This window comes from Hemicordylus capensis, chromosome 8 (genome assembly GCF_027244095.1).
Source record: "Hemicordylus capensis ecotype Gifberg chromosome 8, rHemCap1.1.pri, whole genome shotgun sequence".
In the NCBI taxonomy this organism is placed as follows: domain Eukaryota; kingdom Metazoa; phylum Chordata; class Lepidosauria; order Squamata; family Cordylidae; genus Hemicordylus; species Hemicordylus capensis.
In genome coordinates, this window is record NC_069664.1 from 29,183,884 (window position 1) to 29,208,363 (window position 24,480).

Consider the following 24,480-nt stretch of genomic DNA (forward strand, 5'->3'; position numbering starts at 1 on the left):
AACACAAATACTCAATGTGCACCCCATCAGCACAATGTGGGGCATGGGCCATATGCATGTACAATTTGTTCAGCCCTGCCCCTTCCAAGAAGTGGAGCGAGATCACACTTGCGGTGTCCAACGGGGTGTGAATGCACACTGTCCATAGGAACATAGTAAACTGCCACAGACTGAGTCAGGCCCTTGGTCCATCTAGCTCAGTATTGTCTTCACAGACTGGCAGCGGCTTCTCCAAGGTTGCAGGGAGGAATCTCTCTCAGCCCTATCTTGGAGAAGCCAGGGAGGGAACCTGGGACCTTCTGCTCTCCCTAGAGTGGCTCCATCCCTTTAAGGGACTCTCTGACAGTGCTCTCACTTCTAGTCTCCCATTCAAATGCAACCAGGGCAGACCCTGCTTAGCTAGGGGACAAGTCATGCTTGCGACCACAAGACCAGCTCTCCCCCATGATTCCCCATCACCCACAGAGAGAGCCTGTGCCAGTTCGATGGGCAAACTGGCCCTCAGGCAATCTCTTCTCTCACAGCTCTTGCTAGTTCCGAGGCGGCAGCCCGTGTCAGGGCAGAGCTGGAGCCTCCGCAAGGCGCCCATCTAACAAGAACAACGCAGCCATTCCATGTCCAGACCGGCTTTCAGGTTGGCCTGTGAAACCGCAAGCAAGGAAATGCTACAGGTCTGAGAGACAGGCACGTACCACCACGGTGTCCAGACTCAGCAAGCTCCCGTGCCTGAGAGTATCCGCTCTGGCATCCATCTGAGAAGGCAGCGAGAAAGGGAGAGAGTGTCGGTTCGTCGAATCCCGACTTGCCCAAGGCTCGCCGGGACTTGCAGCCACAGCTGGAGTTTTGGGAACTGGCCGCGACGGCCAAAGCTCTCCCTGGCGGCTAGAGGGCATGGGAGGCAACTTGTCCCTGGAAGGACAATCTCCTGGCGTGCAGGGTAGGGGCCGCCTCTGAGGCCGACTCTCTGCCCCAATAGAGTGTGGCCGGTCTGGAGGCGGAGGGGGCGGGAGATCTCGATGAGTTGGAGGGATCGGCAAAGGCTTGTCTTTGTGAAGGGAACCGGGGATGGCCTGCAGAAACAAACGATACAAGGGCAAATGACACAAGTTGAGCCTTGGGATCAGGAACTTGATGCCCTGTAGCTGCTCCAGAAATCCAAGAATGCGGAAACTGAGAAAGGAGCCTCTGGGGGGCCGCGCAGCTAAGTGGCTGCGTGGAACCACGTCGCTTTCTCAGCAGCACAGATGCCAGGCTAAGTGGTGCTCTGGCTGAAAATCAAGCAGCAGTCCAAGTGGCAATCCAGGCCAGTCTGATGCTTTGCTGGGTCAATAACTTGTCCCCGGGCAAACGCCCAAACGAGTGGAAAGGAAGAAGAGGTTCACTGATCGTAAAAACTGCTGAAAGCTCGTCTGAACTCACAGGATAGAGTGGAATCTAATAAATCTAAATATATTATTATCATTATTATCATTAAGCAAAGCAATGCAGGACATGAGTTTCCAGGCACTTTGGAAGACCTGGGAACTCCTTGGATGAAGAAAAACAAAAAAGAAGAACCACCACCCATTCAGGAAGAACCCTTTCATTGCTGCACAGAAGGAAGAGACTGAATGTGTACCTTTGATGTGGTCCCTGGACTTGAAGCTCCAGGTGGGTTTTGCACCCGTTGCTGCAAAAGATCTAGTCGTGGGGGTACTGGGGGAAGCGATGCCTGTGGAGCCATTGAAAAGGGCGAAGGAGGACGCTCTACCTGCAAAGAAGCAGAATACAGCCCTTTAATCCAGCTCTCACCACTTTGGGGCCAAGTCACTCCTTAATTTCAGTACTGGCACCAGTAACCTACTGCAACGTCTGCACGGCAGGTGCATTAGGATCAGAACGTGGTTCATTTACTGTGAAGGCTTCTTCTGGCTGCTGGAGTCAAGGACATCTCTTTGGGTTCTCCCCCTCACGTGCTCCAAGGCAGGACAGTTTTGATTAGCTAAAAAGGGAACACATGCCTACTGGAGCCTGAGGGGGCTAACCCTGCCCCAGTTCTTTTGGCCAAGTTGTGAAAGTGTCATGGCAATTTATCATGTTAACAGGAAAGTCAACACAAATAACCACTGCAACAAATGGTAATAAGGCATGAAAAACTGACTGAACAATTTCCTTGAACCTTTTGATATAAAAAGGCAGCCACACCTTGTGTCTTGATGAGAAGTGTATAGAGACAGAGATGCAAGCACAGATTACCTACTGACGATAAGATGGTATCCCAGAAATAGAGAAGGACGTCAATCTGGGTGGGCCAAGATGTCCTTGACTCCAGCAGCCAGAAGAAGCCTTCACAGTAAGTGAACCAATGCTCCGTTCTCAGTTGCTGGGGTCAAGGACATCTCTTTGAGACATACCACAGCTTGTGAACCCAACAGGGAGGGAGCGTCCTTGTCTATTCCTGGGGAAGCACCTGCTGCAGTACTCTCCTTCTGGACGCTGCTGGTGCTGATGCACAGGTCCATTTTGTGGTGCTTGGTAAAGGTTGAAGGCTGCTTCCACGTTGCTGCCCTGCAGATTTCTTGCACTGGGGCATTTGTAGAAAAAGCAGCCAAGGTCGCTGCTGATCTTGTGGAGTGTGCGCACATGACCTGATCTTGTGGAGTGTGCGCACATGTTTGACGGAGGATGGAGATGTTGTGTCCAACGCTATGCAAGCCTTGATCCATCTTGTGGTGGTCGAAGCAGTAACTGCCCTTCCCATGGACCCAGGAGGGTAGGAAACAAACAGTGCCACCATGGTTCTGAAAGAGGCGGATCTCTTTATATATCTTTTAAGGCAATCACGCACATCCAACATATGGCACTTCTTCTCCGCTGGGTGCACTGGATGTGGGCAAGACAAAGGCAGGAAGATATCTTGTGACTGGTGAAAAGCGGAAGCCACCTTCGTACGTATAAAGGGATCCGCTATAAGGCATACTGTCTCTTGTTGAAATATGCAGTAAGACCTATTAATGGATAGGGCCTGTAATTCTGACACCCTTCTGGCCGAAGTAACTGCTATCAGAAATGCCAATCTGAACAACAATAGTCATCAAAATACATTTTACTAGCTGACTTGGTGTTCTGGCATCTGGGCCCCCTAGTTCTCCTCCCTCGGTGGCCAGCCGGCTGGGCTGCCGCTTCTCTTCCCCATCTGCTCGGCTGTTCTCCTGGCCAGCAGTTTCTTTCTGCCCATCCCCATCGCTAATCGGCAGCTTGCTCGCAAACTCTCGCAAGAGCTGCCACACATGGGATTAGCGATGGGTACGTTTAGGAGAATTATATCGATAGAATATAGAACATAGATGGGCTCAAAGGGTGTAGACTGTAACGCCCTTAGGACTATGTGCAAATTCCAAGTAGGAAATGGGTGTATTGTTGGAGGAGACACCTGGGTGACCCCTCTGAGGAATCTTTTCAGATGAGGACGTGAATGGAAAGACCTTTTCCGAGATTCCCGAGGTAAGTCCAACTAATGACGCCACTTGCCTTAGGCCCTTCTCCAACCCTTACTGCAGGAACTGCAGTAGATGTTGCACTGATGCTTCACCCCATGGAATCCAATTGTACGCTGCCCATCTCAAGAACGCTCTCCACGTACATTGGTAGATTCGGTCTCTTGATCCACGTGATGCCAGTGTAGTCTTTAACACATTATTTGAATAACCCTACTGGCTTAATACTCGCCTTTCCGTCTCCATGCGGCAAGCCACAACCAACCCAGATGTGGATGTTGCACTGGTCCCTGGACCATTAGGTCTGTTGTCACTGGCAAGAACAAAAGGTTCCATTGTTGATAGATGTAACAACTCTGCGAAACGTGGCCTTCTGGGCCAAAAAGGTGCCACCAGAATCACATTCCCCCATAGGAGGCATATCCTTCTTGGTAGCTGTGCCAACAAAGGGTTTGGTGGGAAGGCGTAAAGGAGCCCCTTTGGCCACTGTAGCGATAATGCATCCACATCTTCGGCCTCCCTGCAGAGAAAACGGGAGAAGAACCTCGGGAGTTGTGTGTTCCAAGGAGTGGCAAACAAGACCAACACTGGCCTCCCCCATAACGGAGTCAGCTGTAGGAAGACCCTTCTGTTCAGGGACCACACACCCGGCATCAAGTCCTCCCAACTCAGCCAATCTGCCAGCTGATTGAGATCTCCTTTCACATGATGTGCCGATAAGGACATCAGATGACTCTCCGCCTAACTCAACAGCAGGATGGATTCTGCATGCAGGGATCTCAATCTTGTTCCGCCTTGTCAATTCACATGAGCCTTGGTGGTTGTGTTGTCTGTTTTTATCAGAATGTGTTCGTTTTGCAGATGTTCTTTAAAAGCCTGAAAGGCTAGCCAAAATAGCCCTCAGCTCCAACCAGTTTATGCTGTGGTTCCTCTCTTGTTCTGTCCCACCTTCCTTGCACTGAGAACTTTTTGCAGTGTGCACCCCATCCCCCAGTGCTGGCATCCATTGTGACTACCACCATGGGTGGATCCCAGAAATGCTTGCCCTGCAACAGGTTTTGTGGTAGCAGTCACCAATGCATTGACTGATGTAGCAGGAGCGGTAAGGATAAGAGTACACAGTGCTTCCTGGCAATGGCTACCGGATATGGAAGAAGAAACCTCTGCAGCTGTCTTGGGTGGAATGGTGCCCATGGAATTGCATCCAAGGTAGCCACCATTAGGCCCAGAATCCTTGCCAGCGTTCATAGCAGAACTGTAGCAGCTGACAGCACCTCCGTTATTTCCTTTACAATAGACTTGAACCTGTCGTGGGGAAGAAACAGTCAGTCTTGCCTGGTGCCGAGCACTACTCCCAGATGTTAGATCCTGTTGGAGGGAACCATTTGACTTTTTACAAAGTTTATCAGAAAACTGTGTTCCTGCAACGTACTCAGTGTCATCTGCAGGCCGTCCTTTGCTGCCATTTCTGAATGCGATTGGACCAGCAAATAGTCCAGATTTGAGAATATCCTGATTCCCTGCAGGCGTAGGTAGGCCATCAGGGGTGCCAGGACCTTTGTAAACACCTGAGGCGCTGATGACAGTCTGAACGGAAGAGTGGCATACTGGTACTGCCATCTGGAATACTTGAACCTGAGAAGGTGATGGCTGCTGGGGTGAATCGGTATGTGTAAGTACGCCTCCTTCGGGAAGCCTAGGTGATGAAGAGATTCCATCATGGCTCAAAGAGATTCCATCCAGAATGTTTCTCGTTTGACCCAAAGGTTTAGGTACTTCAAGTCTAGCACAGCTCTTCTTGACTCGTGCTTTTTGGGGAGTGTGAACAAGATAGAATAGATGGCCCTTTCCTCCTGTCCGCAAGGCACCGATTCCACCACTCCTATGTCTGCCAGATGTTGGATGACATTTATAAGCTCCAAGTGCTTTGTAGAATAGTGAGAGTGGGGGTTGGGGGTTGGAAGGAACCTGCTGGGGGGAGGGGCATCTATTTCTATTTTGTACCCCTTCTGCACTATGCCGAGCACCCACTTGTCTGTGGTTGAGGCTTCCCGTGCATGGAAGAAATCTGACAGGTGATCCCCGTATGGGGAATCTCGAGTCATTGATTGGTTTTTTGTTTGCTTGATTTGAGCGAAGGGTTGCCTGTTATTTCTGAAGTTCCTGGAGGGAAAGTGTTGTCTGCTCCATGATCCCCGTAATGGTCTGAACTCTTTATGCTGGCCGGAAATTCCAAAAGGGCTGAAATGGCTTTTTGAACCCCGGCTTGTCAGGCTTGCGTGGGGCAGATGGCATTGTTTTCCTTTTATCTTTAGATTCCACTAACACATCCTTCAGAGCTGAATCACCAAAGAGCTTTGTGCTGTCATTTGGTGCAAAGGTGAGATTACTTTTAGAAGTGGCGTCCACCTGCCAGTTCTTAAACCACAGGTGCCTCCTGCCCACTACGGACAATGCAGAAGCTCTAGATGAAAGCCTGATCGAGTCTAGGGTAGTATCTGAGCTTTCTGGGTTCTGACCAACTGCTGTCTCATTTTAACTAGATCAGTTGGGGGATCACTAAGTAAATCGTCTACCAGTAGAGATGCCCTAGCAACTGTGGAGGCGGCTGCTGAAGATTGGGTAGCGATAGAGGAATTATTGTGTGCCCTTCTCAAGGCAAATCCGGCCTTCTTATCAGATGGATCCTTAAGAGTAACTTCCCTGTTCCTTGGCACCAAGGAACCCGAAATTAATTGCACGATTGGTGCATCTGTATTTGGTGTTTTTTTAAATAATTCTGATGATGGTTCCTGCTGGAAAGAATAATATATATTTGCAGTGGCCACTGGCTTCCTGTTGGTTGCTGGCAAAAGCAATTCTTGTTTAATTGCCTCTGTAAAAACCTTGGGCATTGGTAATAACATATCCCCTAAGTTTTGTCTTGGGGAAAATGAGTTCCCCTTTAGTAAATTTAGTAGCTTCTGTAACTGTCTTTGACTGTAATCCAATACAGTCTAGTCATGAAGGGACTGAAATCCTCAGACACAAACAGGCGCTGTGAAACATTACCCTGGCCAGGATCCTCCCTGCCTGACCATTCTCCCTCCCCTTCATCTGGAGAAACGTCAGGATCTTGATTTCCAACATTTGCCCAGTGGGGTCCCCCTCAGGGTCAGCGTCCAAGTCAATTACAGGAGCTGGAGTTGCCTTGCGCTTCTCAGTTAACAGAGGTCTCGGGTTGTGACTATCTGGCTCTCCAGAGTCAGGCCCTGATATGTCAGAAGAATGTCGATCACTACCCTTAGAGCTTGATTTTAAAGACTTTCTCTATTTGCTAGAACGTACCGCTTTAAGGTGTTTTTTTCTTAGCCTCCTTGGGGGCAGGACTGGATGAATCAGAGGAGGTCGTGTCCTCAGATGTAGAGGAGCCCCTCCTGCACTTTCTTGCTTCCTTGTTTTTTTTAACTGGATAAATCTGATGAGTGGTGTCCACTGTTGCATTTTTAAGCCATGCCTGCCACTCAGGGGGAACTGAAAAGGATAAGCTGGGACCTGGCTCTGAGGGACCCACTGGGAGGGGTGGTTACTCCCGAAGGAGAGGTCTCCCCTATCTCTTAGACTGATCTCAGCTTTGGGCAGAGTCCCAGGCTGCTACAACAGTCCGTTGGGCACCTTCCCCATCTTTGGTGCCCCTTTCCTGCACTCGCACCACTGATGAGCCTTTTGCTACTGCTGCATCTGCCTTTCCTGCAGTTCCCCAAGCCCTTAGCTCCGCGGAAGTGGGAGGAGGGGCTGCCAGGGGGAAAGCTGCTGCCCGCCGTAGACTTGAGGAGAGCTTTGAAAGCACCCCCTCAGCTCCCACACTCTCCCTCCTCTCGCCGCTCCCTGCAGCTGGCATCGCTGTTCTTTTGTCAGCATTCAGCCCGGGCAGTGTTGAAGCGGCCGGCGCTTGAGGAGGAGGGAAACCGGGCGCTCTGGACACCCCTGGAAAATCACTCTGGCCCTTGCCCCTGGCCACCAACACCATCACACACTGTCTTGCGGGCTCCAGAATAGCAGAAAGGCAGGGGTGGAAAGGCCCAGATGGGTGGAAAGACAAAAGGAGTTTAAAATATACATACAAAGAGATTTTAGACTGCATGGAGCAATGCAGGACAGAAAGAACTGGGGTGGGGTTAGCCCCCTCGAACTCCAATAAGCACGTTTTCCTTCTTTAGCTAATCAAAACTGTCCTGCCTTGGAGCACGTGAGGGGGAGAACCCAAAGAGATGTCCTTGGCCCCAGCCACTGAGAAGCTTGGTTTCTTCAAACTCACCCTGATGGCTCACCTCTAAAGGGACTTGCTGTGGGCTCACAGCAGCTGTTCCGAGTTACCAGCAAATCTGCACTTCTCACTGGCACTCCACCAACCACTAGATGGCATGCCCTGTCATGTTAAGCACAGGCCCAAACTGATACAGGGGCAGGGTGGAGGTCCACAAGCCGTCTCTGCCTAGCAACACAGGAACCACAGCAGTCATTAACATGCTCCCAGTAGCCTGGGGAATGAAATGGTTCACTTACCATTCAAAGCAAATGCTAATTGTCCATGTGCCACTATGGAATAGTCCTGATGAAGGCCAAATATTTTAACTGAATGCAGCCAAAGAGTGCCAGAGCTGGGGGTTTTAATGGCAGCTCTTTAGCGGCTGTTGGACCTCCCACCATGCGGGAGCTGTAGGCCAATATCCGCAGATGGCTGCAGTTGAAGACCCTTGTGCTAGAGATACACATCATGCAAGTCCAACACATGGGTCCATAGATGGCTCTGAAAGACCATCAGGTCCCTGGGGTGGCTTGGTCTAAAGGCATATGCTGCCTGCTGGAACTTGACAGGTCTGAGCTTGTCCTGGGCTGGGGGGCAGGGGAGAGACTGCCTGGGAATGCCACTGCCACTGCCACGGGGTCCATGGAAGAAAAGCAGGGTATCAATGTCCACAAAATACCTTTGTGCAAGCTAGCTCTTTCATCATGAAGAGCTCGTCAACTCTGTCGTCGTCGTCGTCGTCATAGTTTGGCGAGGGAGCCCCCTCTGCGCCTTGCCGCAGGAGTCCTCCTCCTCCTCTGGGGTCAAACGGGTCCACGACAATGGGCTCAGTGCCTTTGATTTCGCATCGGCAGAAGGGACAACCCTGGCCTTCCGATTCCTGCAGGGAAAGGGAAACGGAAAGGCTGGCTACATGACCATGGTCTGTCTGCAGGAAACTTTGCCCGCAAGAGCACCTTTCGCCAGATAGGGAAGGAAGGGAAGGAATGTCCTGCTAGCCCCACAACTGCGAAATGCATGTAGGATTGATTGATTGACAGAGTCACGGGGGGGGGGGCACATGATGGAGTCTACTGTGGTGGCTCTCACAAGCCCACCCAAAAGGGGAGAAGGTGGGGTGTGCATCGCGCCCCTTCACCCAGCTAGAGTGGGACACCCACCGACTGTCCCCATTCCTCTCAAGTCCTCAGGGCGCATCTCACTGCTTCGGCGCACCCTTGCCTCTCTTTATTGGGGATGGCATGGCCTAGAGAGGACACCTTTTGGAGGCCAGAAGCATAGCAAGAGCAGGCCAGCTAGCCTAGTGGGTCCAGCTCTGAACGCAGAACACAAGAGGCCACGGCCCTGAGGGGCCACAAACCAGCCCCCTCCCAAGAGGGAGCCAATTCCTTACCTGCCATGCAGTAAGGCAGGAAGTGCACATGAGATGGCCGCAGGGCTCGATCTTCACATCCTTGTCGTTTTCCGCACAGATCTTGCAGAGCTGGAAGGTGGAGCCCATCTCGCAGTACAATTCATACTGTTCCTAAGGATGATAAGGAGAGGGGGAAAGCATGCTGTGCAATCCAATGCGGTCTCCTTTGTAACAACTGCTGCTTGCCTGTTCACCCTGTCACACGAGGAACACGCTTTGGGCCTCTGTTACATCCAAGCTTGTCACCATGGTGACTGTTAGAAGCTCAGCTTCAAAGCAGGCAATGGGCAAATTTTACCCATTGAAAAGAATCAACCTACATCCTCCCAAAAGCGATGACAGTCCCAACACTGTCTTTCCTCCCCGGCATCAACCAACAGGTACATGATAATTTCACATACATACAGTTTTCAAATGGTAGTGCAGTTTCAAATTGGATAAGGAGTAACCAAAGCCAATTCGGAGCATTCTTCTCAGCGACCCCAGCCTCAAATTGTATGTGTGTGTTTTTCTGTGTGCTCTTTCCTCCCAAACCCAAGCCCCAAAGCAATTCTTCAAAGCTGGATTGCAACAGGGCCAAAGTAATGCAGCTGGCCAAGGCAAGAAAGGACCCAAGGAAGAGGCTGAATCTTCACTCACCTGTGTAACTTTAATGTGATCCTGAGGCGTGGGCTCACACAGACCAGTCAAGTCAGGGTTCTGATTCCGGCCATCTGGATATAAGTAACTGGAGAGGAGAACACAAAAAAGGCTCAACAGAAACTCTACTCTTGAAAGTAGGATGTGGCACAATCTCAGAAAAGGGCCTTTGCTGAAAGACTGAAACTACTAGGAAAGATTGAGCTACTAGAAGACAAACAAGAAGGAGTTTGATTTCAAAGGGGAACTTTATTATAAAGGGCAGCACTTGCAACCCATAGCGCTTAAGATAAAGCTGCTTTTGTGGTTCCCTTATTGGTTAACACGAACGTGCTAAAAACAAGACGTGCGCTCAGTCTCAGCTCCCACAGGAACTCAGGCCAGTTTCTGCGACACATTAACCAGGCAACTGCGTGATACCACGACTATGCTAAGAACATAATTTTGGCGGCTCAAGTACAGCATCTGACTGGAGTGGCTGAGGTGCAAGCAGAAACGGAGTTCTGAAGGACTGTCAGACTCGTCTCCGATTCGACCTTCACCACTATACTTAAATTCCGACGGACTAGAGGGGGACAATATATACCTGCCGCGCTCAAACTATGAGGCCAAGACGCTGACACAACTCGTCTATGGGGCCCAATCTGCGCCCCCCCGCCCAATCTTGCCCCTTTGGAGCGGGTGCAGTCCAAGTTTCTGAGAGTGGCCCTCGCCGTGTCTCAAATGCCCTACACTTGGAAATGGGCATGATTACGGTTGAGGCCAGATGGTGCCTGTCCATTCTTAAAGTTTTTGGCTTAAACTATCCCTCAGCCTTCAGAGTCTGGCCCCGCTGACCCTACTGGACAATTTTCAATCTTCTTGGAAAAGGGCCGTGTGGTTTAAACTGCTGCTCCTGGGCTTTTCTCCACCTCTCCTACTTGCTATGGGCCATGATCAGGTATAGACAGCCATCAAACAGAGGATGATGGACACGGAGCGTCTAGTTGACCTAGGCAGCGTCCCAACCTTCCTATCCCCCGAAAGCCTCAGATACACGGCCTCTCCCACTGTGTATATGTCACAGCAAGAAACCCCAAGCCACAGCGGGACATTGACCCTCACCCAATGCTGTGCCCTCCACTCCGCTGTACTGGAAGGCAAATACAGAAGGATCCCAATGGCAGAAAGACTTTGCCCCTGGGACACTGGGGAGGTGAAAACCACAGAACCTCTCCTCTGCCCCTTTTAGAGAGACATTAGGGCCAAGTTTGTTTCTCTGCTGCTTCACAAGTACCCAGGTCGCCCAAACCATGTCTATACCCGGTTGCTGCTTCCAGATGACGTTCTGGCCTTCATGTTTAGCACCACCAAGTTCTGTGTGGCAGCGTGCAAGATCCACCAGACCATGACAACCAGGCCTTCCTCTCACATCAGCTCTGTATAGCTTGAGCTGCTGTCTATACCACTATCTTCTAGCACGCTCATCCTATATACTCTGTTTTAGTCACTGCTTTTTCAGTATGTACATCAGAATTTTAATAATTTCATAGCTCTTTCCTCTTTTTCAAGGGTAGCAGTTTTAAAATATCATATCATGTAATAGCTTTTATTGTTAGATAATTTTAAAATACGTAGTGATGTATACTGATTTCATAATATGTTTTAGCAGTAGCTTTATAGTTTTATCTATAATTTTAAAGTAGCTTTTTAAATGTTAAAACAATATGGTTTACAACAATGAGTATAATTAATGTTTTTATAATAATTTGAATGCAACATGACCATACTGCTTTGTAATTGCCTTTAATCATGCTTTTTTGTACTGGTCTTGAACCGTAATAAAGTTGATTGATTGACTGTCTCAAATTCAGACCCAGTCCCCAAAGCCGATAAAATATGTAAGCACATGCTAAAGTTAGAACTGTGGATTTACAAGCCTAGAAGCTGTGTGGATGGACAGCCTACAGAATGAAAGGGAGATATTGCTGCTTGATGTTCCAAAAGCACTCTCCCGCCACCCAAACAAAGCACGCTAAGTTCATTTGTTCTCTTTCATCTTCTAATGACAGAAGGGACCAAATTTAAGCAGGCACAGTGTGAAAGCTGCATCTGAAGAGGGTTGTGTTATGGATCTGCCGACTGAGGTGAGCAGAAATAGCTACAAACTGCATTGCAGAGTTACTTACAAGCCTTCCCTGAAGCCATCAATCAGTGCTTGAAAAAGGGGTTTGTTGTGGGGGATTGTCTGGAGAATATTTCCGTCTGCAGTGACATAACCGATCGCCCACTGACCAAGTCGCGTGCAGCTCAGCCGGAAAATATAACTGTAAAAATACCCAAAAAAGCAACACAGACTTTGAGGAATAAGGTGCTAACTAGCTGAACTACCAATGGATATAATCTTGATATCTTTAAGGGTCTCACAGCCTCTCTCTTTTAAAAAAAATATGCACATCTGCTTCACCTCTACCACCAAAGAGAAAGGATTCTAATATCTGAAAACTCCTTCCAACTGGTGGTAAATGCGCTTCTCGCTGTCCTCAGGTAGCAGAACATTGGATAATGCGCTGCCATTACGTCAGACTTCCTTGGATGCTGAGAGAGAAGGGCCCGAGACTGTAACAGCAAGACATTCAGACAGGGAACAGGCCTATAGGCACTCACCTGCCAGGTTTGTGAATGAATTTCTGAAGCCGTGCTTTGACCTCATCGTACGTCAGGAATGCCATGTAACCTGGATGAGTCACTGCAAGGCTATTCCAGTTCCTGAGCAAAGATGACCATGGCTGAAGAAAAATGAACACCATCAAGTAACCAGGCAGTTTTGAAAGGAAAACCAACTTACCCCTCCGGCTGGGGGCGGGTGGCTAAACACAAGATATATAACCAGATTCGGCCTTCTCGGCTACTTTCTCACAGCCAGATCCTATATAAGCTTGCTGAAGAGTCAGTCCAACTAAATTAAATGGAGCTTACTCCCAAGCAAGGGTGCACAGGATTGTGCCACACAACGTCATAGCATTCTTCAAGTCAATGTACATGTTGCAATCCTCTCTCATTTATCCTCCGACAAGCCTGTGGAACCATCATTTTCCCAATTGGAGAACAGAGGGGAGAAGCTACTGATTGGCTCAACACTAGTTTGGGCCCCAGCTGGGATTTGAACCCTCAGTGCATCTCAACCCCGTGGGCCAACACAGAACACAGCCTGATGATACCCGATGCCTCTCTTGTCAAAGGAGCTGTCCCTTTGTGTCAGCATTTAAAATTACAGGGCTGCTCAGCTTCTGCCCTCCTGCAGATGTTGGCCTACAACTCCCAGAGTCCCTGGCTACTGGCCACTGTGGCTGGGGGTTATGGAAGTTGTAGTCCAAAAACAGCTGGAGGGGCCTAAATTGAGCAGACCTGATTTAAATCCTACTCTTTCTGGGAGTGCCAGTTTTTGAACACAAGAGATCAGGAATCTGCTAACGGTGGAGACTCAAACGGTAGTCTATGAGAAACCCTGGAAGGCTGAGAGAGTTTTGGTGCAAAATATTTAGGTCTTCAAGTGTACTGTATGACAAACAGAGGACAACAATGACACAACAGTACTGCAGAATGAGGAAACAGTTTCAGTAGTTAAGTTACACTTGTGTTTTTAAGGAAGCCGCATCCTTTTGCTCTTACCTGAAAGAGACGTGTAAAGATATCAAATTCAAACACTGAAATGTAATCATTGCAGGTCAAGTCAATCGTTGATTTCAGTGCCATTGCCTCTAGGCCAGAACTTATCGGATGCACTTCATGTAGGGCCTGGCGGAAGGTCTTCCAGGGGACAATGGTCCTGGCAGGAAACAAGCAACACACTCCTGAGAAACCCCATTTCAAATAGCTGTTTACAGATTTGGAATGCATATTTCATAACGGAAGCTGTAGCAGAGAGGAATTCAAGTTTCAGGCCTCAAACTATGCTTAAATTAATCTCTCTAGAAAACCATCTAGCATTATGACAGTTTAGCTCCCTGAAGTTGAAGGCACGTTAATTCCCCTCCCATCTATAGCAGATGCAAAAATGACTGATCTAGCAGTACTGCGGCTCACTGAATAGATAGAAAGCATACTATGCCCTGTTCGTGAGTGTGATGTTCTGAACAGTGAAGGAAGTGAAAAACAAACCACAGTTAGCCATGCACTCCCAAAAAATTTATGCAATGCACTACAAGGCAAAGCAGACCGGCCTATTTTGCAGCTATTCCCAGTTCTCTTTCCTTCAGCTAAAAGACACACTAGTATTAACCTGATGAAACTTGGCCTTAAAGCAGCGTTGCAGGCAGAAACACTGGCACAGCCCTCTGGCAGAAACACTGGCACATGCCAATGACACAATAATACTGGAAACTGATATGGAAATTGCCCTCAGCTGCCTCCAAGACTAGTTGCCATACGCTGGTGGGACTGAGAAGGCGTTTGGGAGAATCCTCAGGTGGTTCCATCTGTTCATGGCAGAAAGGACGCTGAAGGTGGGGGGGGGGATTGTAAGCCATTTCTTTGAAACATTCCCTGGGGGCTCCCCTCAGGTTCCATCTTGCACTTTACAGGAGACAGGGAAAAACATTTTCAACCAGCACTCCACACTTACAAACTTCCTTCACCTGCAGACTTGCTGGAGTCAGCCCCAAAGGAAGCAGATCTGGGGAGCCAGGTGGAGGCTTCTCTGTACTTACTTTTCCCCAAAAGCTTTCCTCCAGAACTCTGCTGCATCTGCCTTTGTGATCCGGAATGTGTCTCCCTGGAAGAGTCCACTTGGGAAAATCCCTTTCAATTCTGCTAGCATATGGCTGAAGATCAGGGACAATTTTGTAAGGTTGCGCCTGCAAGATCACAAAAGCAGATCTGCCTTGAAATGTGAAACAAGAAGCCAGAGGGAATGTGCATGTTGGAGCAGGCAAGGGAGGAAGCAGGAAGTCTGATTTTTAAGTCACATTTCGGAAGACCTTTAAAAAACAACTACGCACCAGTCTGAGTACACTCTAATGCACTGCATTTGGGATGCTTCATTTCAGTTTACAAACCTCTTGGAGACAAATATTTTATCTACTTTTATATATAACCAACAAAAAATATTAGAAGCCTACTCAAGATCATGCAGGAAGTCCATGAGCAAACTAGAATTCTCAAACCTTTGTTCAAGGCTTTGCTCTTTCATTACTTCCCCATGCCATAATGCCAGACTGATAGTTTGCATACTATTTGCATTTTAAAACACAATTTGTCAGGCAAATCGAGTGTATCACTTCTTTTTACTAAGCTGGCTCAGGTTAAGCACAGGCAATATGGAGGGAGATTCAGGATTTCAGAGCAAGAAAAATTTAGAGGGGAAGCACCTTTTATTCCCCAAATCCAAGCATGGAAACTAGAGAAGAAACAGGCATTGGAGAGGAGACAGGAGAGAAAGGGTGGCAGGATCAGAAATGGGGAGCAGGTTGGCTGACAAATACACAAGGTCCATGTTAAGTCATTTAAGGTTCCTCCGCCCCCCAGCTGGAGCCAATTTTCCTCCCACCCCAAACTAGCATTTTGCCTGTCAATTAAAGTGAGAGAGGATATCCTTCACATGGACACTTACACCTAGTTTCAGATCCCTGCCTTAATACTTGGACAGAAGTCACTGAAAGAAGAGCAGTAGACCAGAGAGAGGCTTTGTCAAGGGAGGTTTTGTTTCGGGAAGCTTTTACAAGGCCTCCGAGAGATTAGAGGCCCACTTGTGCTTCTTACCAGGAGACCTGGCAACAACTGCATGCAAAATGACACTGTCCTGAGCCCACTGCTGATATTCAAAGCGGCAGCATTTTGGGTCCTGCCTCCCCCACTCCTCACCTGTCTAATCTTCAGCACCAGACTACAACTCCCTTCTAATCGCATCAGCCATTTTTTCCTTCAAGTCTTAAACGCTTTATCATCTTTCTCCATAACAAGAAGTGAGGCAGGGTCAACTAAGGAGCTTTTTTACTCGATTAATGCTACAAGAGTTGCATGGGATGTACAGTGCATGTGGGGTGTGTGTGTGTGTTTGAAACCTCAATTTTCTGGGTGGCAGCCGCAGGGAGTGCTACCCCGGAGACCAATTTCCTTGCCTTGAGGACTGCAGACCAGCTGCTGCGAAACCAGGCCACCTGCCAGCCCATGCGTACCCTTGCCATTGCACTGGAATGGCCATCCTGCTGTCCGGGCATGACCAGAGAACGTGGGCTTCCCTCTCCCATCAACACCCACGCCGGCAGATCTGCATAAGGTGCAAAGACGGATCTGGACCCAGGAGCTTCAAATTGGTGGAAAGGTCCATGGTGGTGTCTACCCCTCCCTCCCCACCACACATGCACCAGGGCAAGGACAAAGGGAGCGTCTAGATGGCCTTCAGGTGCATCAAAGTCTCTACAGCTGAAGAGGGTGGGAGGGTTTCAGGGGGATCAGTTCTGTTTTTTACAAAGAAAGGGTGGGGAGTTTACAACCCTTCACTACTCATGAGCAAGGCATGACGATGAGTGTGGCAACAAAATGCCCACACAGACTATGCCCGCTCACAAGAGTGTCAGGCCATGGGTGCTCCAAGTAGAGCTGCCTTGCTGTGTGTTGGGAAGTGGTGGGCGGGAGTATCCCAGAGACTGCTTTCCTGGTCCCAAGGACAGTGTCCCAGGTGCCTCGGAAACGAGCCCTCTGCCTGGCCATTTGCAACTATGCACAGATGTGCCCTCGTCTGCGGCCCCTGCAGTCAACCCAGCTGCCCCGGAGTCGAGGAGCAGAGGAAAGAGCCCTCTCCCCGGAATCTGAGTTTGTGTGGTGCTTTGGGGGTGTGGGGCAACTTGGGAGCGTGGCAGTGCCATGGCTGGCAGAAGCAACGCTGGGATTGCAGGCCATTTCAAAGGCTTGCAATGCCTTTCCCCTGCCAAGGGCAGGCGGAGCGCTCCGAAAATGCACAGTCACAATCAGCACGCCCCCATGGAGACGGTTGCAAATGGCGGCCAAGCCACTGATGCGGTGACACTTTGCCTGCATTCTGGCCGCAGAGCTGGCTGGGATCAGGCTGGGAGGCTGAGCGCCAGGGAGGAGGTCCCCTCCCCTAAAACTCCAGTTTGGCTGGCTGCAGTTTGCTGAACGTCTGCAGCGCAAATTGGAGTCAGGAACTGTAACCCCAGCCACGGTTAACTGTGGTTACCTTGCATGTCTGAATGCAGCTGGTATGCAATAAACATACTAACAGTATTCAAATGCTCTACTGCGAATCTATCACTGAAACCAGAGAAGTCATATCCATTTTCTTCTCTCTCTTTTAAGAGAAGACATTCAGTACTTGAGTCTCAATTATCTGCCTTTAGGTTTGGTCCTTACTTACCATGGATATGTATTTAAAATTGTTTATATCCCCGCTCCCCATATTCTGCCTCAAAGCATAAGCTATAGAAGTGAATATATCCAATCACTCATCTCCACAAAAAGAAAAGACAGTTTACAGCATCAGGCACTTCCACACACAGATTTCAGCCTCTCTCCTCCACACACATACACAGAACTGGCCATTAGTCCAAACTGATTTAGGACTGGGGAGAATGGGAATTCTTGACAAATGTATACAGCCAGATTTTCTGGATACTGGAGGTTTTCCCTCATGCTGTTCACAATATTGAACATGTCTTTACAGGGTCTCAAAGTATGGGACTAATTAGGCAGCATAAGCCCTAGGGAGGCTCAGGTCTCTCCTTGATTAGTTTTCTCTTAGACTAATTTGTGCACATCTGGACTGGGCCAGTGCGCCAATATCTACATCAAAATCAGCTCCAGTGGGGTGCCTGCATGGACTATGCCTGCCTCTCCATTTCTTGAGCGGATCCAACAGTGCTGGAGCCAATGAGACAACCGGCATTTGAGAGGTGGCTTTTGGCTTCCTCAGAATGATGTTTTGGTGACACTAGAAGACCTGCAAGAACTTGACAGAACAGAAAGCTGGTCACCTCTCCAATGGATGGAGAAAGAACAACCTCCTGCAAGATGCCAGGTACAATTCAAGGCTGCAGCTCACATTAAAAAACCAAAACCAAAACTGGAGTATGAGTTTAGGACTAGCACTCCAACACCAGCCTGAGCAGAAGCTTTTGGTGGCAGCTCTGCCTGGGTCCCATCACTCAAAGAACCTACAACCACACTGATTATTCCTTCTAAGGCATACATGCCCTGTATGAATCTTTGCTCATGGCAAGCTTGGGAAGGAGTACTGCTTACGTGGATTCAAGACAATATGCAAGACACATGACAGAAAAGCCGCGCATGTATTAAAAGTAATAATGATGGCACATCAAATCAAAACTGAACCATAAACAGCCTTGCAAAGTTGTGCATATTTAACGCACTGGCTGTTTCTTTAGAAGTCTGAATAGGAAGAATGATATCTTACCTCATTGGACTCTGCTGTGCTGACGGAAAGTGTTTTTCCAGGAAACTGAAGTAATTATAACTGAGCAACACAATTAACCAAGCTAACTTTTTCACAGTTGCTCTCAGGTGCTTAAGCAGCATAAATTTAAACACTATTTGCAAGTATAAACGAGAACATAGAATTACAATGTGTGCAGGCCTGAGGGAAAGCTAAAACCCTGAATGACTATTTTATGTGCCTGTGGCTGGCAGGCAGAACATGAACATGTTTTGCAAAGGGAACCATTCCAGGCAGGATCGCCAGAACGCACCTGGCAATGAATATGGGCAAGAGATGTTTCCTAACTGGGAATACAGTATGCTTTAAAACAAAAAACATGAAACTCGTAACATAATTTTACACATGTAAGTCAGTTGTCAAAGTAAACCATGTCTACTTTCCTTGATGCCATCAGCGCGTAGAGATGGCAAGGAGAGTGCTCAGGTCCACTGCTTGAGAGCACCTGCTGTATACTGTTGCTGTTGCTTCACACATAGGAGCAGATCACACAGCCACCCAAACCAGAAGCAGTGTGGTAGTAATGGTGAGCTGCCAGTTATTTGGGCCTGGCCTTGCAATTGGTTAGGAAAGAGGCACTTCCATGGAACACCTTCTGAAGCAGAGCTCTTCTGCACAGATCTTCAGATGCTGCCATGAGACTAACACCTACCATTCTAGCCAGGCCCCAAGTTGCAGAAACAACGCATTACACAAGTGAATGCTTACACTCAAAAATTCCTTCCCAGTCACCTGACTGCATGAGCCAGAGCCCTGTGGCCGGGGGGAATGGGGGGAATCTACCCCCATCAAATGGACTCCTCCACCTATTTAACTGGACTGGAACTTCTACAGATGGAGCCTGGAGTCATCGTGGACACAAACATTCCCTCCTCCCATGCTGCCCCTCAAGTCCCTTCTGCAGAAACTCACCTCCATGCCCAAGGTCTCTTGCAATAACTTTCTGCCATGCTGCTCCATCTCTGTCCCAAGCCCCTTTTCCCGCCACCCCACTTTTTCCTCCGCCTGATTCAGTCACTTACCCAAACCTTTCCTGGCCGTCTGTTCCTACCTCCCCACCATCTGCCTGTCTTGAATGTTCAACTCTGGCTTCCAGAAATGGAAGGACAGACAAATGATCTGGTGCCAAAAAGCTAAAGCAGGAACAGCAGAGCAGCATTCTTATTCATGCAAAAGCCAGTTTGCAGGAACATCATACAGGTGAAAGCATCTGGAAGGAGCACTCAGCACATGTGGGCCATGACACACATTCTACTACTGCACATTCACAGAGCTGCAGTGGTGCTCTGTAGCAGCATCTCTAGTCTAGGAGGTGTAAATCTGCAGGGCCTTTTGGAGATGAGCAGCAATTACACACGGGTCCACACTAAAATCTACCATGAGGTAGGGTTACAGCGAATGTCCTGTTTTGTGTTGTCTGAAGTAAAAACAGTACTTTTGGGGACAAAAAAGTTCCCCCACACAATCTGATACTTGTGGGAATCTTCAAGGTCCCCCCTCCCCGCCCCCAATTCCATTTGCTGCTGCCATTTCCTCTTCGGCACCATTCTCTTCCCTCTAATTACTGTGTCTTTTTCGGAGACAATCACATGGGTAAACCCAGCCAATCAGGGATCATCTCATGATGCTAGATAGCCAGATTTGGCTACATGATGACCATGTCACTGATAGCAAATAAAGCTAGCTGAGAGCAAGGCCAAGATTTCCTGAAGAGGTGACCTGCTTTCAAAGGCTTTGAAGCAGTCGCCCAAATTGCACTGATGGAGGAGGGGCTCCTTTCACCGCTGCCAAAAATGTTCACAACAACACTGAGTATTTTCAGCTCAGTCTGAACGTAAAGTGAGACTGCTGCACATTAAAAAGTGTGGGTGGGGTAGAAGGGTTCTGTGATCCTCAACCCCTGTGTTTCCCACTTGTTTTATAGTAGGCAGTTTCAAAAAATACAAGTATCAACCAACTCTGTAGACAGTCAGTAGATCAGATAACAGAATTTAAAAAATAGACAAACCAGATCCAGTTCTGAAGCCTCTGAACAGATACGGTCCTCAGCTCGCTCCCTCCTGTGCTGTGGTTGTACTGCTTCCTTCCCCTCTTCATTACTGTTTGGCTCCACATGTCTTACAGGAAGGCAACAGGTCAACCAAGTACTTCCAGTCCTACTGAATTCCTTCGCTGCAGCCTCTAGTCGGGCCCCAACTTCCCCTAGTTCAGCTTTCTGGTGCTGTTCCCCTCTGACCTGTAGCAGGCCGTTCCTTTCCGGTTTCCTGTTTGCTGGATAAAAGCATTCTTCCACTGTACAAGTCCGTCTTGCAGAAGTCAGAGGCACTTTTTAACCCCTTGTGTCTTTCTTTCCACCAACATTTTAGTGATGCAATTCCACCCACCCAGTAATACTCACAAAAGCCCTTGTGGCAGTGGTGCAGGGAGGATGCATTTTCTCCAGAACGAAGAGCTAACTGGTATAGTTGTGCATTTCCTAGTCAGCAGGAAAATGCTCCAAAGCCTAGTTTGTGCTGCTGTCCACAGCACAAGACTGACTTCTGGTATCCTGCACAAAATGAAGCATCAAGCTAGCAATTGCAGTCAAAGCAAGTGCAGAATTTGAGCACTGGACACAGGATTGAGAACCTCAGCCTCCATCTAAAAAAACCCCAAAAAAGAAGTATAGCCCTTTGGGATGCAAAGAAGCTTGCAAGGGAAGAAGTCCTGAGAGATCTCCCAGTTGTCACCAAGCAAGCACCAGTGTCTTGCATGACTCATTTTCCCTCCATACGCCTAATGGAAGAGGTCCTCTGGGGCCCTGCTTTGGGTCGTCCCCCTCATCTTCAAAAGTAAAGCAAATTGTTCCCCACGCTTGTGACAAGGTTGCTCCCATATTTGAGAAATCTGAAGAGAAAAAGCTCCAAGAGCACAGATCACCAATTTACTAATCACAAATGGAAATGCTGGAAGAGCCTTGTTTTCCATAAAAACTAATTTTATGAATAAAGGCACAAGGGACTCCAGGAAATACAAATATCCTCTTTAAAAATAACAATCTTGCTTCCTTATTTACATTATCTGAGGAAGACTGTAAAATGTACCTGGGGACAGTTTGTATAAGCAAGTTCCTCTCCTCTTCAAGCACTATTTATTCAAAGCATCCAACTTCAAGATGGATGATGGGAAACCAGAATGTTATTCACAAAGAAAGATAATGCAATGTTCTTCTCACTACAGATCTGTTTCATTATTAACTTTAAACACACACACACACACACACACACACAGTCCTTCTCTTAAATAACTCAGATATTCTGAATAAGGAGCAAAGCTTGTTCTCAGGTTGATGGAAGGGGAATAAAAGATGTTTACAAGCTAAAACCAAATTTTTCTAATTGAGGGCAGGACATATTTTTCTACATCTCTGACTAGTAAAGGATAGCATCTCAAAGAGTATGTCACAATCTGAAAGGGAGGAACAAGTTGTCCAAAGTCCCTGACTAGTTTGGATCCAGCTACATTGGGACTAGAGATGAAGTGATACTGAGAGAACAGCTCTGCCAGAACTATACAGATCAAGGTGAGCAAGGAACTGAAGACCTATAAAGGGTGCAATGAATGACGTTTTACATAAAGTTGGGAAATAATGAACAAAAGATACTACAAGTATGTACCACACCATGACTTGCAAAGCACAAGGTATAATAATCTCTAACAAAGGAGTTTGTTCAGCATTATAACAATAATTAGGAACTCACATTAGAACATTACCAGGGAAATGTTTTTTTCTGACAAAGGAGAAAGCAGAGCTGGAAACATTTTTCAAATGCCTAGGTGTCACAATCCTACATTCAAGAGTCAGCATCAAATTGTTCTCAGCACTAGCTCGGTGCAGAGATTTGGAGGGCCACTAATTCTAAACACCAGCAACAGGTTTTTAGGACAAAACAGGACAAGGAGATTCTGATGCCTCTCGTCTTTAGCCATTTGAACATCCTGAATGTCATATCGATGTATGTCCACTTCCATTTGAATCTCTTCTAGGTGAAGCAAGAGATTAAACATCTTGCAATAGTTGTCAAAATGCAAAGCGGTATTCATGCTTGGGTTCCCCCATCCCCAGCCTTACAGAACACATTTCTTCAAGTAACAAAGCACAAGTAGGAAAGTTAAACTAAGGCTGGATACAGATGATAGACTGATTTGCCAAAAAGCAGTCAGTTTCATTCCAAGTCAAATTGGAATCCAGATCCTTCCAGCTCCTCCCAACAAGGCACCTTCTGGCAACTCATGGAGGAGTCTAGCTACATGGAAGAAATGCAAGCCAGGTGGCACTTCCCAAGGTTTAAGAAACCAGCAATGCATAGTTAACGGTATAGATTTATATGCACTTCAAGGTAAAAATGGCAGCATGCAAGTATTCCACCTCTTTTAGGTGCTGCAAATGCTGCCAACACGTGATACTATCTCACAGTCCATCAAGATGTGCTGCTACAGCAAACGTGACCCAAAACCTTTGGCCTGCCTTTGAAAGGAAGCAAGCCTATGCCGAAAAATTTAGATTATACGGACACTGTATTTCTCTTGACAAAGGAGCATTGAAGAGGCATTTTAGTGGGCTTTGTTCCCCCAAATGTTCATTAAAAGATTCTCTAATAAAATGCCAAGTACTTATCAAGAACAGAACAAGCGTGGTTTCCGCTGTTCTGTACACAAGGCTAGGATTCTATTTCATAGAGCGAAAGGCACAGGACCACCCCCTCAGTCTCCAAGCTTCTCTTTGGGGTCCCCCCCCCCTCAGAAGGCTCAAGATATTTCATATTACCAATTACACGGGGCAGATTCAGTGCACCAAAGCTCCAAGACCTGAAGGCAAGTGGGTGACTATGCTTGTATGCATAGATAAAATATATACATGCAAGCAAACAATGCATTCTGTATGGGGCTGCTCTTGCAGAAGCTTCATCTGGTACAAAATGCAGCAACCAGCATCCTGAATGGAATGGACCAACAGAAGCACTTTAGACCAGTGTTCCAACATCTACAATGGCTCTATAAAGCACTAAATGGCTTAGGCCAAACATATAGGAGACTGTCACCAACAGGGTGCTTTGGTGACCTACCCCAAGCTTTGGGGATTAGGCTATAAACCCCAATAAATAATGAGAAAACAAACTAAAAGCAATGAACCAGAGCTTCTCATTGACTAGGTAATCCTGAGCCTTTGCTGCAATTGTATCTTTGAAACTTTGCTCTGCAGTCATTAAACTTTGCCCTGTTTTTTAAAAAATGAATGGTAAAAATCTGAGGATAGTGTCCCTAAAAGGATCTGTCTGGTCTCACAAAAGAGCCTAGAAGGCTGCATGTGGATCCTGTGTTCTGCACCTCTGATGCATCATGTCAGGCTCCACTGAGGTGCATAAATTGCTGCACAACACTCCCGTCACAGCAGGATATTTCGTGTAAGCAACAACAGTCTTGCTGATATCAGTTTAACTCTGACCCTTCCAAATAAGTGCTGAATAGTCAGGCTTAAACATTCTATGTCAACATTTATAAACTTATGCAGCTACACGGCCTACTTCACAGCGTAATCAGTTTTTAAAAACAGATACACAATGGAACTACTTTCAACTAAGCTTTCAACACAGGAAGTGAATGAAATTCCTCTGTGCTCCAGCAGCAGCACAAGATACCTTCCAGAGGAATGCAGAGCAACCAATGTACAGAAGGAAACACCCATTGTCTCTCACTTATTAGAATTACCCAGACAGATTTAAGAGCCATCAAATTGTATGCCCATCATATGCCAGTCTGCAGAGTCAGCTAGCATGACATTGATTTTGTGGACTGACTCGCCAAGGCACCAGCGTGAAACAGGAAGCCAACATCATAATTAGATGCAGTAAGTCCATTATCAGGACAACAGAAGTTGAGCTCAGATGCAGAGGGCCCTCTTAGCTAAAAAGTTTCCATGCAATTTTCTCTTTATATTTTTAACTTTGGTCACATGACTGTTTCATTCTGGTACTCAATTTAAGTGAAGTCGCTCATAGACTATTATACCACCTCATACATCTAATAAAGTGGGCTGCAGACCACAAATCTGTATGCTACAGTAAACGTGTTGATCCTTAAGGTGTCACAAACATAGGAAGCTGCCTTCTAACTGAGTCAGACCCTTGGTCCATCTAGCTCAGTATCGTCTACACTGACTGGTAGTGATTCTCCA

At 47.6% G+C, this 24,480-nt stretch overlaps 1 protein-coding gene across 2 annotated transcripts in view; it reads right to left on the bottom strand.

Moving 5' to 3' along the window:
- Nucleotides 1-24,480, bottom strand: part of CBL (Cbl proto-oncogene) — a 48,033-nt gene that overhangs the window by 8,310 nt on the left and 15,243 nt on the right. Inside the window, exons 3-11 of one of the 2 annotated variants that reach the window (XM_053269184.1) lie at nucleotides 14,506-14,652; nucleotides 13,469-13,625; nucleotides 12,464-12,585; nucleotides 11,986-12,123; nucleotides 9,818-9,905; nucleotides 9,158-9,289; nucleotides 8,444-8,644; nucleotides 1,619-1,750; nucleotides 693-1,070 (exon numbers count right to left, since the gene is read on the bottom strand). In XM_053269184.1, coding sequence (XP_053125159.1) covers nucleotides 693-1,070; nucleotides 1,619-1,750; nucleotides 8,444-8,644; nucleotides 9,158-9,289; nucleotides 9,818-9,905; nucleotides 11,986-12,123; nucleotides 12,464-12,585; nucleotides 13,469-13,625; nucleotides 14,506-14,652 — 1,495 coding nt within the window. The remainder of the gene's footprint in view (nucleotides 1-692; nucleotides 1,071-1,618; nucleotides 1,751-8,443; nucleotides 8,645-9,157; nucleotides 9,290-9,817; nucleotides 9,906-11,985; nucleotides 12,124-12,463; nucleotides 12,586-13,468; nucleotides 13,626-14,505; nucleotides 14,653-24,480) is intronic. The other variant, XM_053269185.1, reaches the window with a different exon arrangement.